The 19533-nt window shown below is 43.2% G+C and overlaps 1 protein-coding gene across 2 annotated transcripts in view; it reads left to right on the top strand.

Moving 5' to 3' along the window:
• LOC122558714 (cadherin-8-like) overlaps positions 1–19533 on the top strand; it is a 340449-nt gene that overhangs the window by 210848 nt on the left and 110068 nt on the right. For both annotated transcript variants that reach the window (XM_087995704.1, XM_087995703.1), the window contains one exon: positions 9479–9666. In XM_087995704.1, coding sequence (XP_087851830.1) covers positions 9479–9666 — 188 coding nt within the window. The remainder of the gene's footprint in view (positions 1–9478; positions 9667–19533) is intronic.

The raw sequence follows: 19533 nt of genomic DNA on the forward strand, positions 1-19533 counted from the left end.
TGTCCTAATGCACAAAGGACAAAAGGCTAGTCTGCATGTACATCAAGTAATGAAGAAAGCGCATAGATTCTTATGTTTATTGTGAGGGAAATTGAATGCAAGACTAGGGAGGTTATGGTTCAGTTACATAGGGGCATTGCTGAGACCACATCTGGAGTGCTCTCTGCTGTACTGGTTACTGTACTTATGGAAGGACATTAATGTGTTGGAAACAGTTCATGGAAGGTTTACTAGACTAATATCTGGAATGAGTGGATTGCCTAATGAGGAAACACTGGACAGGCTAAGTCTGTGTCCTCTGGTGTGACTTAATTTAAAACACATGAGATCTCAAAGGGACTTGACTGAGTGGATGTGGAAAGGATGTCTCCTCTTGTGGATGAATTGAGAGCTAGGGGTCAATCAATAAAAATAAGTGGTCATCAATTTAAAACAGACACAAAGAGTTTTTTTTTAACTCTTTGGCTTCTTCAGCATTCCCTTCCTCAAAACATAGTGGAGGCAGATTCTTTAAACATTTTTAAGGCAGAGATAGATTTCTTTTTGATTACCAAGGGGATGAAAGATTATCAAGAATGTGCAGAAATGTAGAATTGAGGTTAAAATCAGATCAGCCATGATCTTACTGAATTGTAGAGTAAACTCTAAGAGCTGAGAAACTGACTCTTGTTCCTTGTTCTGTGTTCTTCTAAGTCTCAATAAGTTCACCTATTGTCCTTCTAACCTCCAATGGATACAGACCCATCTAGTTCGACCCTCTGTCATCGCATAATACTCTCAATCCAGGAATGAGTCAAGCGAACATTCTCTGAGCTGCTTTTAACAGAATTATATCGTTTTTTTTCAAATAGAGACCAAAACTGTATACAAAGGTAGTCTCACCAAAGCTGTGTTGCTGAAAATGTGAGGCTTGCTGTCAAAGGTTTTTGAACTTGCACTCATCAGGACATGTGCAAGAATGCCAAATTTCAAAGGAAGGAGGAACAAATTACATTACATGGGAAAAGGGTGCTGATTTGTTGGGAAATGAGCTGTGGTGAGTCAAGGCATTGCTTTGGCAAATGAACAAGGATCTGTAGTCCCACATGGTTCTGCTTGATTCATAGGGACACATTGCCTGGACATGTTCTTTTTGCTGCAGAGGAAAGGGGCATAGGAATACATGTAACTTTTAGTAAGTGGACCTCTGCCATGTTATGAGTCAAATAATCTTAACATTATTTCCTTTAACACTGGTTCTTGGCTAGTAATAATATCTCTAAGTGTCACATTTACACTTGCACCCCTGGTTCACACAATTATCAAACTGGTTATATTTTACTCCAGGATACAGATTTAATGTTTCTACTATTTCTGTATTCCAATTATAATTATTTTCTTTCTCTGCCTATAAGAGGATCTAAGATTACTTTTGCTAGTCTCTTCCTTTTCATACACCTGTCGAAACTTTTACAATTATTTTATGTCTCTTGCTAATTTGCTCTCATATTCCATTTTCTTTCTCTTTATCATTCTTTTTTCTCTTGTTGAATTTTAAAATCCTCCCAACGTGGGTTAATAACTGCTAATTCAATCCTAAGGTCATGATCTGGAATGATGAACAAATCCTGGTATTACTACAATGGAATTGAGGTGAAACCTTGGCCTAATGTTTGATCTGTGTTTCACTGAGCTGTTCCTTCTGCTTTCTGGGCAGGATTCCATTGTTGCTTAATTAAATATTTTAGAGCCTCAAATATGCTTTGGTGACCTTGTACTCTCTCAATGCAGTATTTTCTTGGAATAACACACAATTGCCATAATGCTGCATACAGATAATCTTGACGTTACAATAAAATGTGCTCCCCAGCTACTGTAGCCGAAAGGTTTTCAATACATAACAAAATCTGATTGCCACGAAATATGAACATCCTTTTGTTTTATTTCTATGTTTTCCCTTAAAGTATTAGTGTATTTTTGTGGGCGCCACTCGTATCAGGACGCTGTAACAAAGGGAAGTTCAAGAAACTGACCTTTGTGAAGTTGACATTTATTCCATAGATTCCTACAAAACGTGCTGCCCTATGTCAAACTCCTCTGCTTTTTTCACGTACATCTTCTACTTTCCACACCTCTGTTGTCCTTTCCCCGTCTTTTCTCCCATCACAACTTTTCCACTTTTTCTCACATCTTTTCTCTGATGTGGAGGGGCTGGTGGTTGGACTGGGGTGGACAAAGTTAAAAATCACAAAACACCAGGTTATAGTCCAACAGGTTTATTTGGAAGCACTAGCTTTCGGAGCGCCGCTCCTTCATCAGATGGTTGGCTGATGAAGCACCTGATGAAGGAATGACGCTCCAAAAGCTAATGTTCTACATAAACATATCGGACTATAACCTGGTGTTGTGTGATTTTTAATTTCTTTTCTCTCCTTTCTTTCTTCTCATGCTGTCATCCTCTTTTCACTACCTACTCTCTAATTCTCTCATCTTCATCTCTCCCTTTTTACTCTCCTTTATTCCTGTTATCTTGCTTACTTCTCTGTTTCTCTTCACCTCTCCCCTTTCTGCTCACATCTCCCCCCGCTCCCTCTCCTGCCTTTCTCTCTTCTTCTCACTTTACTTCTTGCCCACTTTCTGCTCTAATCTTCTCTCGACTCAATTCTACAAGTATCTCTTTCTTTCCTCTCCTGTCTCATTCAAAAAGACAATTCGACAAGTCAAAGAATAAAACCAATGGTGAAGGAGCAAGGCCATGGGACCAATTGGGTAGCTGTAACAAAGAACTGGCACAGGGGTTTTGGACTGCATGGTTGTCCTCAGTGTTGTATGACTCCATGAATATGATCATAGGAACATGGATCTCAGCAGCAGGAAGAAGCCATTTGGTCCTCTGAGCCTATCCCACCACTTAATAAGATAATAGTTGATCGGGTTACGGTTGAGGCTCCACTTTCCTGTCTGTTCCCGACAATCCTTGACTCCCTGATCGATCGAAACTCCATCCAACTAAGCCATGAATAAATTTAAAGACCCACCTTCCATTACCCTCACAGGAAAGGAATATTATACCATAATGACCCCCTGAAAGAAAATAAATCTCCTCATTTCTGTCTTAAAAGGGAAATATCTTATTTTTAAATTATGTTCTCTCATATTAGTTTCCCACAAAGAGGAGCCATTCTCCTCTGCTAGCGTTGTCTACTGTAGTGTTCACTATATCATTAACCCTGTGTGTGTCTCTCTGAGGCTGCAAACCCAAAGAATATTTCACTTTTGATTCACAAATAGACAATGGTTATTTCATAAAGATTGTGCAGGGCTGTTGATTTTATGCTTGCACTGAACTTTTGTCAGTAGACTCTTAATTCCTGATATTTGTTAAATTCAAATTCCACCACTTGCTGTGGTCATGAATCTGAACTCAAGTCCCCAGGATATCAGTTGGATCTCTGGATTAACAGCCCAGCATAATACCATTAGACCAGCACGTCCCTTGCCAGTCTTGAATATACTTAACAACCCAGCATTGACAGCCTTCTGCAGTAAAGAATTCCAAAGATTAACTGACATCTGAGATTTAAAAAAATCCATCTCATTTCTGTCTTAAATGGATAACCCTTTACTCTGTCATTATATCCTCTGGTTCGAGAATATCCCACAAGGGGACACAACCTCTCTGCATCTTCTAAACTCCAGTGAGTGCAGGTCTAACCTATTCAACTTCCACCCATAAGAAAATCTTTCTCTAAGTGAGATCAGCCGAGTGAAACCTCTGTGGATTGCCTCCAAAGCCAATACATCCTTCGATTATTTCCTCAGATAAGGGGTCCAAAACTTGCCATAAAACTCCAAGTTTAGTTTAACTGCTTCCTTGTATAGTTTTAACAGCAATTCCCTACCTTCATGCTCCATTCCCCTTGAAATTAATGCCAAGATTTCATTTACCTTCTCTATTACCAGCAGGCCTGGATATGAGTTTCCTGTAATTTATACACTGGGACTCCCAAGTTCTGAGGATCTGTAGCTCTCTGAAGTCCTCCTGTAATATTCAACTTGGCCTATTCTTCCCAGCAAACTACAAAATCGCACACTTTTCCGCATTATGTTATATCTGCCAAGTTTCTGTCCACTCACATAACCTGTCTTTACCCCTTTGTTGACTCTTTGTATGACCCTAACCATTTCTGTGTTATCTGCGAACTTCGCTACAGTACGTTCACCTCCCTCATCCAACTCATAAATAGATGTTGGAAATAATAGTGGCCCCAGCACTAAATCATTCAGCATTCCACAAGCTAGAAGTTGCCTTCCTAAAAACACCCTTATCGCAACTTTGTGTTCTAATCATTAGCCAATCTACTGTCCGTTTGAATAAAAGACTTCCAACATGTTAGCCTCTTAAGTAGCATAGTGCAGTAACTTATCAAATGCCTTTTGAACATTCAGATATACCGTGATATTCTGTCTTTGATCTTGAGAGTTATTTCACTGGGGGAAATAACAGTGTAATCAAATGTTGTATGTCACTCTTGTTTAGATACCTACAGTGTGGAAATAGGCCGTTCGGCCCAACAAGTCCACACTGACCCTCCGAAGAGAAACCCACCCCCTTTATTTACCCCTGACTAATCCACCTAACACTATGGGCAATTTAGCATGGCCAATTCACCTAATCTGCACATCTTTGAACTGTGGGAGGAAACCAGAACACCCGGAGGAAACCCACACAGATATGGGGAGAATGTACAAACTCCACACAGACAGTTGCCTGAGGCGGGAATTAAATCCAGGTTCCTGGTGCTGTGAGGCAATAGTACTAACGACTGAGCCACTGTGCCACCCACTCTGTTTGGGAGTTTTCATTAAAAAAAAATTGGTCATGATTTATAGAGTCATAGAGATGTACAGCATGGAAACAAACCCTTCGGTCCAACCCGTCCATGCCGACCAGATATCCCAACCCAATCTCGTCCCACCTGCCAGCACCCGGCCCATATCCCTCCAAACCCTTCCTATTCATATACCCAACCAAATCCCTCTTAAATGTTGCAATTGTACCAGCCTCCACCACATCCCAGGGCAGCTCATTCCACACACGTACCACCCTCTGCGTGAAAAAGTTGCCCCTTAGGTCTCTTTTATATCTTTCCCCTCTCACCCTAAACCTATGCCCTCTAGTTCTGGACTCCCCAACCCCAGGGAAAAGACTTTGTCTATTTATCCTATCCATGCCCTTCATAATTTTGTAAACCTCTATAAGGTTACCCCTCAGCCTCTGACGCTCCAGGGAAAACAGCCCCAGCCTGTTCAGCCTCTCCCTGTAGCTCAGATCCTCCAACCCTGGCAACATCCATGTAAATCTTTTCTGAACCCTTTCAAGTTTCACAACATCTTTCCGATAGGAAGGAGACCAGAATTGTACGCAATATTCCAACAGTGGCCTAACCAATGTCCTGTACAGCTGCAACATGACCTCCCAACTCCTGTACTTAATACTCTGACCAATAAAGGAAAGCATACCAAATGCCTTCTTCACTATCCTATCTACCTGCGACTCCACTTTCAAGGAGGTATGAACCTGCACTCCAAGGTCTCTTTGTTCAGCAACATTCCCAAAGACCTTACTATTAAGTGTATAGGTCCTGCTGAGATGTGCTTTCCCAAAGTGCAGCACCTCGCATTTATCTGAATTAAACTCCATCTGCCACTTCTCAGCCCATTAGCCCATCTGGTCAAGATCCTGTTGTAATCTGAGGTAACCTTCTTCGCTGTCCACTACAATTTTGGTGTCATCAGTAAACTTACTAATTGTACCTCTTATGCTCGCATCCAAATCATTTATGTAAATGACAAAAAGTAGAAGACCCAGTTCCAATCCTTTTCACAGGTCACTGGTCACAGGCCTCCAGTCTGAAAAACAACTCTCCACCACCACCCTCTGTCTTCTACCTTTGAGCCAGTTTTGTATCCAAGTGGCTAGTTCTCCCTGTATTCCGTGAGATCTAACCTTACTAACCAATCTCCCATGGGGAACCTTGTCGAATGCCTTACTGAAGTCCATATAGTTCACATCTACCACTCTGCCCTCATCAATCCTCTTTGTTACTTCTTCAAAAAACTCAATCAAGTTTGTGAGATATGATTTCCCACGCACAAAGCCATGTTGACTATCCCTAATAAGTCCTTGCCTTTCCAAATACATGTACATCCTGTCCCTCAGAATTCCCTCCAACAACTTGCTCCAACACCGACGTCAGTCTCACTGGTCTATAGTTCCCTGGCTTATCCTTACAGCCCTTCTTAAACAGTCTCACCACGTTAGCCAACCTCCAGTCTTCCGGCACATCACCTGTGACTATCAATGATACAAATATCTCAGCAAGAGGCCCAACAATCACTTCTCTGGCTTCCTACAGAGCTCTAGAGTACACCTGATCAGGTCCTGGGGATTTATCCACCTTTATCTGTTTCAAGACATCCAGCACTTCCTCCGCTGTAATATGGACATTTTGCAAGGTGTCGCCATCTATTTCCCTACAGTCTATATCTTCCATATCCTTTTCCACAGTAAATACTGATGCAAAATACTCATTTAGTTCTCCCCCATTTTCTGTGGCTCCACACAAAGCCCGCCTTGTTGATCTTTGAGGGGCCCTATTCTCTCCCTAGTTATCCTTTTGTCCTGAATGTATTTGTAAAAACCCTTTGGATTCTCCTTAATTCTATTTGCCAAAGCTATCTCATGTCCCCTTTTTGCCCTCCTGATTTCCCTCTTAAGTATACTCCTACTGCCTTTATACTCTTCTGAGGATTCACTTGATCTATCCTGTCTATACCTTACATATGCTTCCTTCTTTTTCTTAACCAAACCCTCAATTTCTTTAGTCATCCAGCATTCCCTACACCTACCAGCCATTCCTTTCACCCTAACAGGAATGTACTTTCTCTGGATTCTTGTTATCTCATTTCTGAAGGCTTCCCATTTTACAGCCGTTCCTTTACCTGCAAACATCTGCCCCCAGCCAGCTTTTAAAAGTTCTTGCCTAATACCGTCAAAATTGGCCTTTCTCCAATTCAGAACTTCAACTTTTATATCTGATCTATGCTTTTCCATCACTATTTTAAATCTAATAGAAATATGGTAGCTGGTCCCAAAGTGATCCCCCACTGACACCTCAGTCACCTGCCCTGCCTTATTTCCTAAGAGCAGGTCAAGTTTTGCACCTTCTCTAGTAGGTGCATCCACATACTGAATCAGAACATTTTCTAGTCCACACTTAACAAATTCCGCTCCATCTAAACCCTTAACACTTTGGTAGTCCCAGTCTATGTTTGTAAAGTTAAAATCCCCTACCATAACCACCTTATTACTCTTTTAAATTCAGTTATGCTTGCAATAGCACCGTCTGATGGGTTTACAGAGCTATTGTATACGTTTTCAATGGGAAAGGGGAGGATCTTTAAATTCTGACATTAAATCAAAAAGAACACTGAGCAGAAAATTTAGGTAGTACTTCCCTTGATTTGTGTAGCGACAGTTACACATCTTTTGGAAAAGCATCCTCCCAAAGTAGGAATTCTCCAAGAGTAAATTTCCAATAAATTTGAGATATTGAATTCTGGGCAGTTGTGGCTCATCAATGTGACTTGGCGATAGTTGGAGTTGTGTAGTGCTCAAACAGAATCTCAATGTCTGACATTCTAAGGGGGTAAGACTGGTACAAGGATGAGGGTGGCAGTGGGCACTATATTGGGTTATTGGTGGGGTGAAGGTAGTGAAGGACCTTCATTCTCCTGCCATGGCTTGGTTGCTCCTCCCTCTTCCAAACAAGTGGTGGCAAGCTGGAGATACCATTTGATTTGTGTCGTCAGGCAGAAACTTTTTTTGAATTTTGATAATGAGTGAATTGAAAGGCCTCTGGGGCAGGGCATCTCCATGTTCCCAAGCCTGGGGGAGGAGTTGGGTACTCATAAGTATGCCTTCCCTTGAAATGAGGACTCACACAACTTCCTCAATAGCTCAACATGGCCTCTTGAAGAAACTAGACAAGAGATCACAACAAGTGCAGTCAGTTTTGCTTCAGCTGTTCACTTCAGGGATGTATTGTCTGAGTGTACGGTATACAGGAGAAAATTCTTCCCTTTGGAATAATAACAACTTTCATCGTCATGGGTGGTGAACATCACGGGGCATCGAATGACGTGTTGACCTTTCGACTGATCGATTGACAGTCGAAAGCTATAAAAAGTGCAGTGTTACTTCATTATATGTATGCTCTGTAGAAATTACATCAACTGTATTTGCAAAGGAATTACCAAACAGTCACAGTGAATTTGCCTCAGCAGTTGGTTAGCTCAGTTGTTTGGACAACTTGTTTTGTGATTCGGAGTGATGCCAACAACTTGCATCTAACTTCCACAGTGGCTGACGTCATCAGGAATGGCCCTACTTTTTCAACTTTGCCCCTCGCCTGAGGCATGGTGACCCTCAGGTTAAACTCACCACTGGTCATCTGCCCTCTGAGAGAGCAGCTCCTGGTGCTCTGGGACTACTACTACTGGTCCTCAGACTCCATGTTATTTCATTGCCGCCCTCCTTTATCGCCCCATCAATAAGGCCTGAACCAAACACTGGCTCCCACCCCCCATTAATTGAATTTAAAAACAAACAGGGTCACAGTCCAATTCTGTCTCCCAGCTCACATCAAGCCTTTCCTGACTGCTACTTTTTGAACCTCCTGCAAAGTCACTATTGCCACTCCAGGCGTCTGCAGGACTCTGTTTTGAGATTGTAAGTCAGGCAGCATCAAAAGAGGAGGAGAACTTCTTCAAGGTAGGCATCCTTGGAAGAGGATTCACAGTCAGGTTAAAATCAACTAAGCTGCCTGACCTGCTGTGCTTTTCCAGCACCACACTCTTGCCTCTAATCTCCAGCATCTGCATCTCCTTGGAAGAAGATTTGCAGTAAGATTAAAATCAACTAGGCAAAAGTGAGTACTGCAGATGCTGGAGATTAGAGTCAAGAGTGTGATGCTGGAAAAGCACAGCAGGTCAGGCAACCTAGTTGATTTTAACCTGACTGTGAATCCTCTTCCAAGGATGCCTACCTTGAAGAGGTTCTCCTCCTCTCTCTATGCTGCCTGACCTGCTGTGCTTTTTCAGCACCACACTCTTGATTCTAATCTCCAGCATCTGCATACCTCACTTTCGCCTTGTTTTGAGATTCACTGATCATTTCATTCCTCTGATGTCTCTTTTGCAGCTTTCTCAGTTTTAATACGCTGATAGTTATGAATAGTTACTCACTAGAAATCTGTAAAAAAAAAAAGCCATTGGGACACAATAAAAGCCAATTGTATTTCTCACAGGAAAGTAAGAAGACAAGAATTGCTTGTGGAAATGTCAGCATTAACTGGCTGTAAAGCCTCACTTTTTCTCCTGCTTGTTTATTAAGAATGGACTACCGATGAGCACTGATCCACTCTGTTTCTTTAAGGCCTTTACCATCTGTCTGTTCTCGAAGACATGGCAGTTGGTGATGTCACAGGAAGGGTCAAGGCGAATGACCGGGACTTGGGACAGAACGCAAGGTCTTTGTATGAAATTATCGATGGAGACGGGATGGATGTGTTTGAGATCACAACAGACTCACAGACCCAGGAGGGCGTCATCACTCTTAAGAAAGTAAGCTCAATACTCTCTCTTTCCTTCGGTGTACTGTTGGTCCAAATTTACAGGCAGCAGGACCTGGAATTGAACCACGGAAAAGGTCAAACTGGGTGAGATTAAAATTCAAACCCTCTGTCTCCCTCAGCCCCACCAATAGGTTATTGTCATTGCCCTGTGAAACCCCTCCTACTATTACAGAGAGTCAGTCCTGTGAGAAAAGGAGCTGCCCACAATGCTTTGTTCAAGTGACGAAAGAGCCAAGACAAGGAATTTGAGAGTGAAATTAAGGAATTAGAGAATCAAATTAAAGCACTATAAAATCGAGATAAGGAATTAGAGAGCAAAATTAAGAAACTAGACTTGTGACAGGAAATTACAGAGCCAGTTTACAAAATTAGACAGCCAGTTTAAAAAATTAGAGAGCCAGTTTAAAAAAAATAGAGAGGCATGGAATTAGAGACCAAAGTGGAGGAACTAGTGAGCCAAAAATGGAATTAGAGAGCCAAGATAAGTAGGGAGCCAGGATAAGGAATTAAAGAGCTGATAAGAAAATAGACAGCCAAGATACAGAAATACTGCCGTGTTTTCACCATCCCTCCAGACCTACCCCTCTCTGAGGATGAAAGATCAGTCCTCAGCAGAGGCCTCACCTTCATTCCCCTACGCTCTCGGATTAATGAGTTCAACACGCGGCGTGACGTCGAACAATTCTTCCGCCGCCTTCGCCTCCGCACCTACTTCTTCAATCAGGATTCTCGCCCACCCTCTGACGACCCCTTCTCACGCCTCCAACACACCCCATCCACCTGGACACCCCGTGCTGGCCTCCTACCTGCCCTCGACCTCTTCATAGCCAACTGCCGCCGCGATATTAACCGCCACCTGAACTCTCCCACCCCTCTCACCCACTCCAACTTCTCACCCTCGGAACGTGCAGCCCTCCACTCCCACTGTTGCAACCCCAACCTCACTATCAAACCAGCAGACAAGGGAGGCGCGGTAGTAGTTTGGCGCACCGACCTTTACACCGCTGAGGCCAAACGCCAGCTCGCAGATACCTCCTCCTACTGCCCCCTTGACCATGACCCCACCCCCCACCACCAAACCATCATCTCCCAGACCATCCATAACCTCATCACCTCAGGGGATCTCCCATCCACCGCCTCCAACCTCATAGTCCCACAACCCCGCACCGCCCGCTTCTACCTCCTGCCCAAAATCCACAAACCTGACTGCCCCGGCCGACCCATTGTCTCAGCCTGCTCCTGCCCCACCGAACTCATCTCTGCATACCTCGACACGGTCCTGTCCCCCTTAGTCCAAGAACTCCCCACCTACGTTCGGGACACCACCCATGCCCTCCACCTCCTCCATGATTTTCGCTTCCCCGGTCCCCAACGCCTTATTTTCACCATGGACATCCAGTCCCTGTACACCTCCATCCCCCATCACGAAGGACTCAAAGCCCTCCGCTACTTCCTTTCCCGCCGTACCAACCAGTACCCTTCCACTGACACCTTCCTTCGACTGACTGAACTGGTCCTCACCCTGAACAACTTCTCTTTCCAATCCTCCCACTTCCTCCAAACGAAAGGAGTAGCCATGTGCACCCGCATGGGCCCCAGCTATGCCTGCCTCTTCGTAGGGTATGTGGAACAATCCATCTTCCGCAACTACACTGGCCCCACCCCCCACCTTTTCCTCCGCTACATCGATGACTGTATCGGCGCCGCCTCGTGCTCCCACGAGGAGGTTGAACAGTTCATTCACTTCACCAACACCTTCCACCCCGACCTCAAATTCACCTGGACAGTCTCAGATTCCTCCCTCCCCTTCCTCGACCTTTCTATTTCTATCTCAGGCGACCGAATCAACACGGACATCTACTACAAACCGACTGACTCCCACAGCTACCTGGACTACACCTCCTCCCACCCTGCCCCCTGTAAAAACGCTATCCCATTCTCCCAATTCCTTCGTCTCCGCCGCATCTACTCCCAGGAGGACCAGTTCCAAAAACGTACAACCCAGATGGCCTCCTTCTTCAAGGACCGCAATTTCCCGCCCCGACGTGGTCGACGATGCCCTCCACCGCATCTCTTCCACTTCCTGCTTCTCCGCCCTTGAGCCCCGCCCTTCCAACCGCCACCAGGACAGAACCCCACTGGTCCTCACCTACCACCCCACCAATCTCCATGTACAGCGTATCATCCGCCGTCCTTTCCGCCACCTTCAAACGGACCCCACCACCAAGGATATATTTCCCTCCCCTCCCCTATCAGCATTCTGTAAAGACCACTCCCTCTGTGACTCCCTCGTCAGATCCACACCCCCCACCAACCCAACCTCCACTCCCGGCACCTTCCCCTGAAACCGCAGGAGATGCAAGACTTGTGCCCACACCTCCCCCCTCACTTCCCTCCAAGGCCCCAAAGGAAACTTCCATATCCGCCACAAATTCACCTGCACCTCCACACACATCATCTATTGCATCCGCTGCACCCGATGTGGCCTCCTCTATATTGGGGAGACAGGCCGCCTACTTGCGGAGCATTTCAGAGAACACCTCTGGGACACCCGGACCAACCAACCCAACCACCCTGTGGCTCAACACTTCAACTCCCCCTCCCACTCCACCAAGGAGATGCAGGTCTTTGGACTCCTCCATCGCCAGACCACAACAACATGACGGTTGGAGGAAGAGCGCCTCATCTTCCGCCTAGGAACCCTCCAACCACAAGGGATGAACTCGGATTTCACCAGTTTCCTCATTTCCCCTCCCCCCATCTTGTCTCAGTCAAGTCCCTCGAACTCAGCACCGCCTTCCTAACCTGCAATCTTCTTCCTGACTTCTCCGCCCCCACCCCACTCTGACCTATCACCCTTGACCTCTTTCCACCTATCGCATTTCCAACGCCCCTCCCACAAGTCCCTCCTCCCTACCTTTTATCTTAGCCTGCTGGACACACTTTCCTCATTCCTGAAGAAGGGCTTATGCCCGAAATGTCGATTCTCCTGTTCCCTGGATGCTGCCTGACCTGCTGCTCTGTTCCAGCAACACATTTTCAGCTCTGATCTCCAGCATCTGCAGACCTCACTTTCTCCTCTACAGAAATAAAGAGACAAGGTAAGGAATGAAAGAACTTGGATAAGGAAATAGAGAGACAAGATAAATAATCGGAGTTGAGGGAAGTAATTAGAGAGTTGTGATAAGTAATTAGAGAGCCGAGCTAAGGAATTAGAGAGTTGTGGTAAGTAATTAGAGAGCTGAGCTAAGGAATTAGACGCTCGAGGTAAGGAATTCGTGTGTATAGATATGGAACTAGAGAGCCAAAATAATGAATTAGAGAACTGACTTAAGGAATTAGAGTGGTAAGGTATGGAATTAGAGGGTCAAGGTAAAGAATTAGAGAGTGGAGATAAGGAATGGTAGAAGCCTATTTACCATGGAGGAATTCACAGTGAAATAAGGATTTGTTTGGACAATAATCAGAAGAGGAAGTTTTGTTGACTACTTCTTCCTTCCATTAGTTAAAAATCACACAACACCAGGTTATAGTCCAACAGGTTCATTTGGCAGCACTAGCTTTCGGAGCTCTGCTCCTTCATTAGCTGGTTGTGGTGTATTAGATCGTAAGGTACAGAATTTATAGCAAAGGTTTACAGTGTGTAACTGAAATTATATATTGAAAAAGACCTGGGTTGTTGGTTAAGTCTCTCATCTTTTTGAATGACCATGTTGGTTTCAGTTCTTTCATATGTATATCCTAGAACTATTTTTTAAAGTTACATTCTCAAGTGAACTTTAACAATAGGTGCCATGTCATCTCAGATAATGCATTGAAGGTGTGAGGTGCCCTGTGTGAGGCTAAATGTGCCCTAATGTTCAGACTGATTCTGTTTCTAAAAAAAAGGATTTACAAAGTCGAACGTGATTCTATGTAAGATTATGTAACTCCCCTTTTTTAGAAATAAAATCAGTCTGAACATTGGAGCACAGACAGCCTCACACAGGGCACCTCACACCTTCAATGCATTATCTGAGATGACATAGCACCTATTGTTAAAGTTCACTTAAGAATGTAACTTTTAAAAAAGTTTTGCAATTTACATATGAAAGAACTGAAGTCAACACAGAAATTCCAAAACATAGTTAAAAATCACACAACACCAGGTTATCGTCCAACAGGTTTAATTGGAAGCACACTAGCTTTCAGAGCGACGCTCCTTCATCAGGTGATTGTGGAGGGCTCGATCGTAACACAGAATTTATAACAAAAATTTGCAGTGTGATGTAATTGAAATTATACATTGAAGAATTGATTGTCTGTTAAGCCTTTCATCTGTTAGAATACAGTGATAGTTTCACTTCTTTCATGTGTAAATCACAAAACCCTTTCTTTAAAGTTGCATTCTCGGGTTAGCTGTTAACAATGGTGATAGCTAGACAATGTGTTGATAGCTAGACAATGTGCTTCCAATTAAACCTGTTGGACTATAACCCTGGTGTTGTTTGATTTTTAACTTTGTACACCCCAGTCCAACACCGGCATCTCCGAATCATTCCAAAACATGACAGATTTAACCAACAATCTTAAAAATGTGTTGCTGGAAAAGCGCAGCAGGTCAGACAGCATCAAAGGAACAGGAGAATCGTCGATTCTCCTGTTCCTTTGATGCTGCCTGATCTGCTGCACTTTTCCAGCAACACATTATTAAGCTCTGATCTCCAGCATCTGCACTTTCAGACTTAACCAACAACCCAGGTCTTTTTCAATAAATAATTTCAGTTGCATCACATTGTAAACTTTTGCGATAAATTCTGTGTCTTACAATCTTATTCTCCACAACCACCTGATGAAGGAGCAGTGCTCCGAAAGCTCTTGCTTCCAAATAAACCTGTTGGACTATAACCTGGTGATGTGTGGTTTTTAACTTTATACACCCTAGTCCAACATTGGTATCTGTAAATCATTCCTTCCATTACCTTTCTGAGCTCAAAATTTCTGCAACCAATTGTAATGTTCCTACCATTAAAATTCAGAGCTATTTCAAGATTGTATTGGTTGAAAAAGCATGACTGTTGCAACTATTTCTGACAAACCCCATATTATCTCTATTTCTGACAACTATACATTTTTAATCTCTCAAATTGCACATGGTATTTTGGGTTCACGAAGTGCTGCAACAGTCAAACATCCTTCCAGAGTCTTTTTTCTTATAAGAATCTATTGAGAACATTAAACTTTAGGGAAACGCTTTGAGCATTAATCATAGTCATGACCTCATCAGTATTAATAAAATGAATTGTTTCTTAGGTTTGGATGCCCCACTGCATGTTTAACTTTAGTGAGATCCCAACAAAGCTGCACAACCATCAGAATTCAGTTGATCACGCGTTTACATTTTGTAGAACTCTGGTAAAGGTAAAGCAAACTAAAAAAAGTTATGAAAAGACAATCTTCCCATAAGGACCCTTCCTAAAGATACAAGTTCATCATTTGGATCCTTTTAGAGAGAGAGAGAGACTTCTTTACATTTGAACCTTTTGACAACTAGAAATCTTAGTTTGAGATTATTTTATATAAAATGGGAGCTGCAATATCAGAATCCTTGGTTAAAAAAAACTGGAATATTTGAGATACTTGGTATTTATTTTTCATACCAGCCTGTTTTGAATGTTTTAGCTTCAACTACCAAAGTAATCAACAGGAAGAGACAGCTTGGAAAGATAGCTGAATCTGACAGTGTAAGGAAGTTGGATTAACACTAGTAGTTATCCTGTCATTAGCACAGCAGTAACTTGCTTCCAGCTGTGCCTGTTTGTCAATCCTGTTCTCTCACACGATCTAATCTCCTGAACTCTTTCAGTCAGTGCCCTGTAGACCATATTTCTGTTGATGTGCAGCCATTTCCATCACATCACTGCCCCTGTGTGATCCGCTCAGTGTCGGACAAAGTGTAAGAGCTGGTTCAAGCTCATTCTGCCTTGCGTAAACGTGATTTGAAAACAGTACTGGGATCTCTCATTGCCTCATTCACAAGACTATTCAGTGCCATCAGCTTGGATAGCTATCTTGGGGCATGCGACTGAACGTTTGCCCTCTTTCAGGTCAAAGGTGACTTGCAGGATGCAATTTAGTCCTGTCAGAAGTCTGCAGAATACAATTCCATTTCAGAAACACATATTGGTCAATGCACTGTAGCCATTTTCACTAAGGATTGAGAGGCCTTAACAGGGTCCTTGAAGGGACTTTTGGACGTCTTTCAGAAAAAGAATATAGGACATACTTAATGTTGGGGGCTATTAAAGGATCAAGAAAGCTCCTCCACATCTAAAAGAAAATCCCTCTAGCTTTCTTCTGGGAGAATTTGTCGAATGTATATTGCTGGAAATTTCATCACATGATCCCTTGCCACCAAAGAAAAATGATTTTAATAGTTATTTTCAAAACTTTTGTAACTAATAAATAACAATCTTTAAAAATTACAGGGGAATGCATTTGCCTTAAGAGAAGTTTCTCCAGGCATTAATAATGCTTTGAAGTTTCAGAGAGGTCTCGAAGGGTCACTTGACATGAGGAATCATTTGGTATCTGGAACTTGACAGCCTTGTCGAAATGAGATTCAGATTTAAGCTGGTTCAGTCTTCACAGCGATTGCTATTAGACTGCGTTCATCCCACCATCAAACCTCCAGTTAAAATTTGCTCCACTTGTATTTTTCAACAAAGTGGTCTTACAACTCTTTCAATCAATTGCCACGCAATGCGGTGATAGTAATAGAGAGAGAGGTCATTGTTAGAAATAATGATAGGCTATCATGTCAGTTCCTTGCCAACCATAATTCCAGCTCTTCCCACCCAAAAGGACTCAAATAACACTGACTAGATTGAGCTGACATTCTCTGAAGTTCAGAAACACGAGACATGAACTTGTAAATGATTTTATGAACAGAATAGAACATAGAACAGTACAGCACAGAACAGGCCCTTCAGCCCACGATGTTGTGCCGACCACTGATCCTCATGTATGCACCCTCAAATTTCTGTGACCATATGCATGTCCAGGAATCTCTTAAATGTCCCCAATGACCCTGCCTCCACAACTGCTGCTGGCAACGCATTCCATGCTCTTACAGCTCTCTGTGTAAAGAACCCGCCTCTGACATCCCTTTGATACTTTCCTCCAAACAGCTTAAAACTATGACCCCTCGTGTTAGTCATTTCTGCCCTGGGAAATAGTCTCTGGCTATCGACTCTATCTATGCCTCTCATTATCTTGTATACCTCAATTAGGTCCCCTCTTCTCCTCCTTTTCTCCAATGAAAAAAATAGATGCTGGGGTGAAGAGTCCCCATTGAAGTCTCGAACCAGGGGATATTAGACTCAGAATAATGGGGATAATAATTTCGGACTGAGGTAATGAAAAATGGCTTCATTCAGAAAGTTGTGAATCTTTGGAATTCTCTGCTCTAGGGATCTGTGGATAACTGGTCATTGAGTGCAGTGAAAACTGAGATAGATTTTTTTGGCCACCAAAAGAATCAAGGATATGGGGCTGAGACAGGGAAGTGAAATTGATGCAGAAAATCATTAATGAGCTTCTTGAAAAGCGAAGCAGACCTGTGAACCGTGAAGCTTATTCCAGTTCCTATTAAGCTCTGTTCTTATCTGCATTTGAATAACAGCACTATATCATACCACGCTCATCCATCTTACCACCACAAGACTGGGCCCTGCTGACCTCACTTAACTCCTTTCTAACCAATCCCTCATTCTGTTATGACAGGTTGAGAATGTTCACCTGTACCCGTTGGAGTTTAGACAAATAAGTGGTGACCTTATGCAAGATTCTTACGGGGTTGATAGGGAAGATGTTGGGAGGTGCTTTTGCCATTGTAAGAGAGTCTTATAGGGAGGAATTTCTTCTTAGAAGGGAGTGAATCTGTGGAATTCTTTACCAGAGAGGGCTGCAGAAGCTGGGTTATTAAGTATAATGAAGGCTGAAATATACAGACTTTAAATCAGATTTTTAATTGAGTTTGCACTGCCACTAATGTCTGATCTGATAACCCTGAACTCCTCTCTCCTGCCTTTCCTTTCAAACTCTTGGTTCCCTTCGTGTATGCTAGAGCAGATTGATGAGCTGAATGGTCTCTTTCTTCTCTTACATCTGATGATTTTATGGCCCTGACTGGAGCTTTTCATTGTGCTTTCATGTGGGTTCCTTAGATCTTAATAGATTTTCAGGTGAGATTTCTTAGTAACTGTTGAACTATGTTTCTTGTTACTCACGACATGATGGTAAGGCTGGGGAGCACGCTGAGTAGTACACAGCACGCTTTCTGAGTAGAACACTAACACATGAATACTGACATCACAGTGATACCACTGCTAACATCAGGAATTCATCTGCAGGTCGTTCTGTTATAACGCAAATTCTCTGTAATGTGATTGACGGAATGGGGACACTGTTTCTAAAGTGTGAACTTGTAAAACATGTGTTGGCTGTAACACAATTACATCGCCGGCACTTTAAGTGCTGTTGCTAAAGTGCAATTCTTCTGTAATGCGGGGTTGCATATGAATGTAACCATCGCGTTATAGAAGAACTATCTGTACACAATTTTAAAACCCTAAGCTCAGTTGCTTAGATAGCTGGTGTGCATTGCAGTGTGAACCCAACAGCATGGGTTCAGTTCCCACACTGGCTGAGGTTACGACAACTAAATTCTCCTTCTTATCTGCTCTGCTCACTTGAGGTGTGGTGACCCTCTGGCTAAGCCTCTCTATGGCACTATGGTAACTTTACCTTTTTGAAACCCTGCAACCACAACTTTACTGATGGCAATACAGCTCTATAACATTGTCACTTAGTAAAAATCCCCAAGCAAAGCCATTATGAAATGTTACCCATTCTTCAGCTTGCAACGCAGAGGTGAGGGATTGCTTTGCCCATTGGGGAAATAGTTAGTCAACCAGGAAACCTGCAACACTTAGAGCAAACAGTGGCACGGTGGCTCAATGGTTAGCACTGCTGCCTCACGGCACCAGTGTCCCAGGTTTGATTCCAACCTTGGGTGCCTATCCGTGTGGAGTTTGCACATTCTCCCCGTGTCTGCGTGAGTTTCCTCCGGGTACTCCGGTTTCCTTCCACAGTCAAAAAATGTGCAGGTTAGGTGGATTGGCTATGCTAAATTGCCCGTAGTGTTAGCTGCATTAGTCAGAGGGAAATGGGTCTGGGTGGGTTACTCTTCGGAGGGTCGGTGTGGACTTGTTGGGCTGAAGGGCCTGTTTCCATGCTGTGGGGAATCTAATTAAAAAAACACTGCAGTAAAGATTCCTGATGAAGGGCTTTTGCCTGAAACGTCAGTTTTCCTGTTCCACGGATGCTGCCTGACCTGCTGTGCTTTTCCAGCACCACTCTAATCTAGACTCTGATCTCCAACATCTGCAGTCCTCACTTTTGCCACTGCAGTAATGTTGCCAATTCCCTCGCCAGCACCAGCACCAGCAGACTCGAGCCCTGTCTTATCTTGACCATGTAGCAGGGTAAGAGCAGCCTCAGAAGAGCTGCTTTGGTTGAGAGGAGTTTCATCTTGTGAACATCTTTAGTAATGAAGAAATAGACTGGCCTGCTATCTGTGTAATTACTGTTAAAATTTTAATGCGTTTGTCTCGATAAGTGAAAAAAAGTCCTTGTGTTTTTTAATGCTGGAATGAATTAACAGCACTGCAAGTAATTCCCCAATCTGAACAAAATATGTTTAAATAAACATTCAGTGGTGATTATTGTAGAGGACTAATGCTCATAAACTCTAACAGCTCTGGTGAACTTGCCTATAGATCTACTAATCCTGCATCCCTTCCATCTATCAGCA

This window comes from Chiloscyllium plagiosum, unplaced genomic scaffold (assembly GCF_037043375.1).
Source record: "Chiloscyllium plagiosum isolate Xiang-an unplaced genomic scaffold, Cpla_swu_hap1 HiC_scaffold_17, whole genome shotgun sequence".
In the NCBI taxonomy this organism is placed as follows: domain Eukaryota; kingdom Metazoa; phylum Chordata; class Chondrichthyes; order Orectolobiformes; family Hemiscylliidae; genus Chiloscyllium; species Chiloscyllium plagiosum.